Source organism: Montipora foliosa, chromosome 13, assembly GCF_036669935.1.
Source record: "Montipora foliosa isolate CH-2021 chromosome 13, ASM3666993v2, whole genome shotgun sequence".
NCBI classification, from domain to species: Eukaryota; Metazoa; Cnidaria; class Anthozoa; order Scleractinia; family Acroporidae; genus Montipora; species Montipora foliosa.
Genome location: NC_090881.1, coordinates 11,397,387 through 11,404,886, shown reverse-complemented (window position 1 = coordinate 11,404,886; position 7,500 = coordinate 11,397,387). Strand labels below are relative to the sequence as shown.

At 37.5% G+C, this 7,500-nt stretch overlaps 1 protein-coding gene across 1 annotated transcript in view; it reads right to left on the bottom strand.

Moving 5' to 3' along the window:
* LOC137983990 (uncharacterized) overlaps nucleotides 1-7,500 on the bottom strand; it is a 50,387-nt gene that overhangs the window by 8,256 nt on the left and 34,631 nt on the right. Inside the window, 9 exon segments of the mRNA XM_068831150.1 lie at nucleotides 48-143; nucleotides 449-538; nucleotides 878-995; nucleotides 1,428-1,585; nucleotides 3,557-3,751; nucleotides 4,504-4,652; nucleotides 4,743-4,938; nucleotides 5,584-5,721; nucleotides 6,169-6,269. Coding sequence (XP_068687251.1) covers nucleotides 48-143; nucleotides 449-538; nucleotides 878-995; nucleotides 1,428-1,585; nucleotides 3,557-3,751; nucleotides 4,504-4,652; nucleotides 4,743-4,938; nucleotides 5,584-5,721; nucleotides 6,169-6,269 — 1,241 coding nt within the window.

Here is a 7,500-nt window from a genome sequence, read left to right as displayed (position 1 = left end):
TCTTTAAATCCAAAATGAAGGGGATAATACGAAGCCTAAACGCTTACCTTTTGTTTCACAGCCTCGCCCTTCCCATCCCAAATTGCATACGCAAAATCCTTTGACGCACTTCCCATGGTCGGTTGAGCAATTGAGACAAGAGCCTGTCGACGAAGAATAACTGTATTTGATGACAGATCACGACTAAGTTGTATCATCTCCAGCAGCATAACACTGTGTTTCGTTAAATCTCCAAGAATTTTCATTACAGAGCTTTTTGTAACACAAGAGTTTTAGGGCGTTTAATTATTCTGGGGAGAAAGTTGAAAGTTTCACTTTCTGATCTTACGTACGATAGGTCGAAGAAAGTACTGTAAGCCATGAAGAAGGGAGTCTACAATTAGAAAGACTCCAGGCGGCAGGATACAGTGATAGAAATCAATGTAAGCAATAAAATAAAATGAAATACCTTGATTACAGCTTTTTCCTACCCAACCATTTATGCATTTGCAAGTTCCATTGATACATCTTCCTTTACCTGAACATTTGTCTGGACAACCTGTGTTATTGAAAAAACAACATTTTCTTATATGCTTTTTACAAGGCAATTTTCGTAAAATTAAAATGTTGAAACCAAACGTTTTCGGCTGTTTGCATGATCAGTCATCTCTATCCTGTTATTGCAAGAGCTTAACTAATTCCACAAGATGTCCTAATTTAATTGTTTTCGGATACAATGGAGCTAGCTTATACTCTCCTTTCATTACATTGTGCCCTTTCTGGTCATGTTAATGGCGCAGTGACAGTGGTAACGAATGATATCATTATCAGTTGCTGACTCGTAAAGTAATGTATAGTGTTGCGATTCTTGAGGAAGATCATGGAAGAAACAACTTACCCTGTTTGAATTCTTCTTGATCGGTGAATGTTGTATCATTTGTAACAGCGACATCATATATGCAGCTTTGTAAATTGTTGTCGGAAATGTTCAGTGACGCACACATACTTGTTGCCAGCTGTGAAAGTAAAGTGCATTAATAGGAAGGACGCTACATTTAAAAGGGCCATGGCAAGGACTTTTAGAACTGAATTTAGCTAGCTACTAGGGATATAACCTCAAGTGACCGTCGAGTTACCCCTCTTGTCGAGGAACGTCATTAATGGCAAACCCACTATGATTTCTTCTCCATGCAGGAATATAATTGAAGTTTTGGAAATCAATTTGTATACGAGAAAATGTTCTTCTTCAGCTTTTCTTTTTCTTTTTTTTTTTCCGACCCGAAGTTTGAACGTGCTGTTGTACGCATTGTTAGTGATCTACTGGGGTGTGAAAGTAGTTGCCAAATGGATAGCGCTGTTTTGTTCTCACATGCCTACCCTTGGTATGTACCTTCAAAGAACGCGAAAACAAAATATCAGGGTGTACCTGAAGAATAATTTTACTTTACCTCTAACAGAGACTGTGAAATTCCTTGTAATGAGTAAATTGGGCGGAAGTTTGGATCCATATACGACGAGTCCATGATGTCCTTAAAATAAAAGTTCGATGAAGTCCATGACCAAGAATTACGTTCCCCTGATCCTTTATGACTATTCTTGATTTTCCCTAGGCAAGAAATGTTTTAATTATATGTTTTAATTACCTCCAACAACAACAAAAAAAAAAAATTCGAAGGGCGCAAATTGGGTTGTTCGATTCATGGACAGCGCTTCATTTTACAGAAACAAATTACCCACGAAAAAAAATGTTTTCATAAAGAAATGATTTGTATGTGATGAAACACTCACGTTTCAACCAGTTTTGACAGGGAAAACAAATGGATTGCTCGGCCAATCTCTTCCACCTTACGTTTAATGTTTCCAAGGAATGTTTTATTAGGAAAAGATGGAGTATGAATAAAATACACTAGCGAAATTATTTTTAAGATTATCATAATGGATTGTTGTCTCTGATGCTATTAAAGATAATATATTTAATATTGCATGTGAACAATTATCTTTAGTGTATAGGGTTAAATACTCAGCTTAGTGATTAGGATAAGCTGTCAATTAGGTTTACGTACTTATTTTAAACGGTTAGCATTTCAGGGGATGTACGACAACTGCAGACTGCCTACAAATAGCATTGATAAATTGATAAAAGGTATTTAAGTCTATAAAGCGCCTACTTCGATTACCGCTGAGAAGCAGTATTTAAATCTAAGTACCCATTTGCCAGTTAGGGTTAGTCTGCAGTCTGCAAGTGTCAGACACTTCCCGGTAAGGGATTCGCACGCATTATAGTGATTGGAGTAATCACTTATTTGCAGGTTTTAGTCTAAAACGACCGTTGTCTTGGTTTTTGGGTTACGAATATTCGTTCATGATTGGTGGAAGTAAAGCATTCTTTCAAATGTAGGTTAGAGAGCTTTAATTTGTAAAGAAGCTGTGGTGCTGTGTCAGTGGGGAATGGAGAAAGGAAAGGGTTTATCAACCGAGTTGATATGGCAAATTGACCACTGTAATGAAATTTAAAAGCAGCCGTATTGGGTGTTAGCCCTTCGTCAGAGCTAAACCCTTTTCTGTCTTTCACAAGTAGAACTACTCCTCATAAGGAAAAAAACAGTGATATTCTTTAACCATTCCTTTGGCAATATAACATGTACAATACAAGATTTATAAATATTTGTCTCTCAGATTTTAAATTAAAAAGAGCAGTAAACAACGTGAAAAGTAACTACATTACCATTAAACGTAACAATGGTATTATTTGTGCTGTTACAGTATTTATAAATTACAATTTATCTTGAAAGAAAATTACTCATTTTGCATAATGGTCTGTTTACAAGCTGAATGTAAAGGAAATGTCTTTGAAACAATCGAGAGTAAGATAGGTAGCACTGCACAAGCTTAATGTTCTAGGAGAAATAAGTCATTCGACTTCTCTCAGTTATTTTTTCGTAAGAGCATTTTGGGATGCAAGGGTGACATTTTACCATCAAGTCGATCTCTATCAAACAGAGGAATGTTGGAGATGCCATTGGTTGTTGGGCATTTTCTGTGCATGGCTTGAATCTGCCATATGTGGCTCTTGTATCGTATGGCAAATTTGTGCATAACTCAAACTTTTCACCGAGAGTGGCCTGGGGTGAAAACTGAATTAAATACTTATTTATAAATTATTCGGAAGAATTTGCATCAACTGCTTGCATGGTTAAGTGGATGAAGGAGTAAGCAGCAGATCCAGAGGTAGAGACTCGAAAATCAAGCTTTTTTTTTTGACAGTTGATTTGACAAAAAACAGTTTCGAAAATTTAAACTGGTTAAAAAAAGAAAGAACCGGTTTCAAAAAAATTCAAACCAATAACAAAATTAAACCACAACATATTTTATATGCCTGATTCGTCAATATATTGGTCTCCCTCCACAAAACAGTTCCAACTAGAAAACATGTTCTTGTTGAAACTGATTTAAACAAACCACCAATAACAACGCCAACAAGAAATTGAAACAAACAAACAAATGACGAGGAAATGTGGCTTTTTAAGTGAGCTTTATGGATAGTTTAGACAAAGCGTAGACAAAAGCACTTGCTTACATGATTCTGCAAACTGTATGGCATCCTCAAAAATTGTCCCATCAGATCCTAAGAAGTCATTTGTTGCGTTATTGTCCATAAAGCCACACAGTCCCTCAGTATGACTTTTGTAGGCAGCGGTTGGTGAAAAGACCACATTCAGGTACTGCCTCTTCATCACACGACTATGCTTGACATCAATTGTAACAGTCACTCCTACCAAGTAAATCAATTCTCAAATACTATTTCAATCACCAGTTTTCTGGATGTACCAAAAATCAGTTTTGTCTTGTGCTTGTTACATATTAACGGCTTCTGAGCTAAGACTATTTATCATTGCCTTCGCATGTTTAATGTTTGTTTAGATGTTTTAAGCGGTGCCCCAGAATTTTCCTAGTAAAGCCTCAGCTATAAGTTTCTTCTTTGTTTCAGCTCCAGCTTAATTGATCAAGACTTTCTAACCATGTGCTTTTAGCGGATAACGGCACTTCAAACATTCGTCGCGCAAGACCAAGAATGTCACAACCAGATTAATTGAAGAGGGCGAATCTGACCATATTCAGGAAGTAAAGGTTAAATATAAATGAGTGGCTTTAAAATAAAGTAAGTGACATAAAATAGAATAATTGAGAAACTGGTGATGAACCTTCCGCAATCACACAACCAAGATACTGTAGCTCAATGCCCACTTCCTCATTATCGGGAAAAGTATTAACCTCAAACGCTCACAGAATGTTAATTCCAACAACTGTTGTGTTGTGTACAACGTTTAAATGTAGTTTTAGTAAAGTTTTTTTCTAGTTGACGATAGCCTGAAACTTGTTTGTTTTTCAATATTTGCCCCTTACAAGACAACCTGACTAAAAAACTGAAAACTATTATGGCAAAATTCGTAAATAAGGTCTTTTGTTCGATGACACTAACTTCGATGACTTCTCACTGACGTGAAATACTTGATCAGTTGTTACCTGACTCGTACTGCAGAGAAATCAGGACAACACTGTTTTCCTCTTCTTCGAAGGCAAACCGCACTTGGCGATCCATCAAAACAGAGCCATTGTCTATTTTAATAGGTTCAGAGGAATTTGTAGTGACATTTATCAAGGATCCGTCGATTCTGGAAAGCGAAGAAGCATTTAGAAATTCACTGAAAAGCCTTTAATCAAAGCGACAGAAAAAGGGGGAGTACAAAATATACTCTGCACACCTGGCAATAGGTGAATCTCGTGCTCTGTCAGTCTTAATCGTCATAACGGTCACCACGCTCTTTCCTGCCTTTAGTGACACTCCACCAATCAGAGAAGCTCGCTCGTAGTAGAAAAGACGGAACTGAAGTCCAAAATCGTTATGCTGGCTTCTGCAACCCCAGAATTCTCCAATGCCAAAAAAGTCAAAGTCCACACCTAATGTATCGGACATGATAGTGAAAATAAAGCGTGAGTCTAAATCCAACAGACTAAACAAACCTGTGGATCGTCTCTGACATAGCACACAATCAACAACGTTACAGTCCCTCCCTCCTTATAACCTTAAAGTCTCGTTATATTTTACCTAAATGTCCACTGATACCAATAAACGCCAAATGGTGCCTCACAAATGCTTTTGTCCATGGGATAAGCGTGATGCACAGGCTGGTGTCAAACCACTGGTCTACCATTATTCGGATTGAGATACCGATCAAAGATCAGCGCGTCAAGATTCTTTAAGCACCCTTAAATGTATTTTTTTGATATGAAACTATTGGTATTAGAATGTTTTTACAGTGGCCAAGAAGATCGTGTAATGTAACTGAATTTGCTTGTATAATTTAACACGCCTCTTACTTGACCTCAAGGGGGTACGTTCCACATGTGTGCTTTTTTTTTTTTTTTTTGAGAATGGTCAAACAGGTCAAATTACATTTTGCAAAATGTTGACATGTAAGCAGCAATCGAGTTGATAGACTCTACAAATTTCCATGAATGTTGTTATACTCTATGTTGCACGCTCAAATGAGATAATTTTTAAGTTTTGTTATGGTAAGATATGTAAATGAAGTGTCTACTAACCATCTAAGGTCTCCAGATGAGGGTCACCTCTTCCCCTTGCAGATATTATTTCACAAAATTCGCCCTCCCATCCTCCCCAACAGCGGCACACTGCTCCGCATTCTGAAGCAATTTGAGGCTCTCCATTCTTAAAGCAATCTGTAGGAAAAATAGCTCATTTTATTCAGGGTCCAAGAGGTGACGTTTTTAGTATGACTTTACTTAGAAGACCTAACACCACAGGTCAGAATGCCCTTAACCTGGATTACCTTCCGGTACCACGTAATTGGCTTGGTGGGTTGCGCATGACTCTTCCCAGCGACGTAACGTGTCCAAAAGAGCGCGTATTCTTTTTATTCTGAGCAAACCGTATGCTGTTCATCCCCTCCTTCATCTATTATGGTGCTATATTGAACGCAATGCTATGCCTCACATTCCAAAAATAGAACAAGTTTAAGAATAACAGGTCTATTCCTAGTATTAATGTTCCCGAATAGTCAAGCAACACAACCGGGAGCTGACGTTTTAAATGTTAGAGACATCATTTTTTTTTTAAATATATGTATATCTTTACGGTTTCCGACTTAAACTTAAGTATCGACATACTTTGCAATGCTTCCCTGTCAGGCTGATTACAGTTAACTCCCACTCGTAATCCAGCACAGGCATGGTTTAATCCGCAGGGAGGTCCCGGGGTCTTGCCTGGTCTGAAAAAGAAATCATCGTTATATTCATGTAAGAGCGCTAAAATCCGTAGAATGGTGTCTGGTTTACAAAATGAGATCTTCAATTATGAGCTGTTGTGTGCTAAGGAAATATTCTTATTTTAGGGTCTGTAACGGCTACATGATTTGACAATTACGTGCAAAAATAGTTAAATAATAGCTTAAGTTTCTAGCACCAGTATGTGCGTGATAAAAATGCTAATGCTATGAATAAATGAATTAAATGGATGAATAAATGTGCTGAGCCCAGCTTTCCAGAGGACCCAGAGTTGAACAAACGTTTTTGGGAAATAAATACATTATAAATAAAGAATACAGATAACAACATCTAAATAGGAAGTGAGTTGGGATCATCGAAATAGCAGAGGCTAATCTAGTGGGTGATCCCAATGGAATACAATATTACACATTGCATTAAAAATAACTTCTTTATGACAAACAAGTATTTTTCCATGCGCTAGGCTAGGTAATTAATAAGTATACAAATGAGCATATGATTCTTGAGGACTTTACAGAAAGTGATTCAGTGATACTTGTAGGAAAATAAATCCTGAGGCAAGAAATCGTAAACCATATTGAGCGGTATTAGCATCTAGGCTATAACAAGGCCATTGCTATGTTATGTCCATGCATGGTAGTAACGATGACCTTCTACTATCTGTTCTAGTAATCGGATGGCCACAGATTCAGCCATTTATTCGTTTTCTTTTTTTTTTTTTTTTTCCCGTGTCAGGAAAAGTCGTTTCTGTCACTCCCCTGCTAAGTGGTGTCTTTGTGCGTAGATAGAGTCATGTGCGCATATTTTGGTCGGTTTTCATGGGGTAGTATAGAGGAGTAGATTTTTGTGGTGGACACAGTAGAATATTTAATTAACCTGCAATGGTGTCGAAGTGATTAAAACGCAAATGGCGTTTTGGTGTATCGTTAAACAAAATATATCCTTATGGAGCTCAAGAGTGGAACGTCAATTGGATAAAGGTTTTCATGGGGTAGTAAAGAGGCGTAGATTTCTCTGGTGGACACAGTAGAATATATAATTAACCTGCAATGGCGTCGAGGTCATTGGAACGCAAATGGCGTTCTGGTGGATCTTTAAACACAATATATCCTTATGGAGCTCAAGAGTGGAACGTCAATTGGATAAACAAGACAGGCGGTGAAAAATAAATATCTGGAATCTTAAAAGCGACAAGTAATAGACTGCGACAACAGT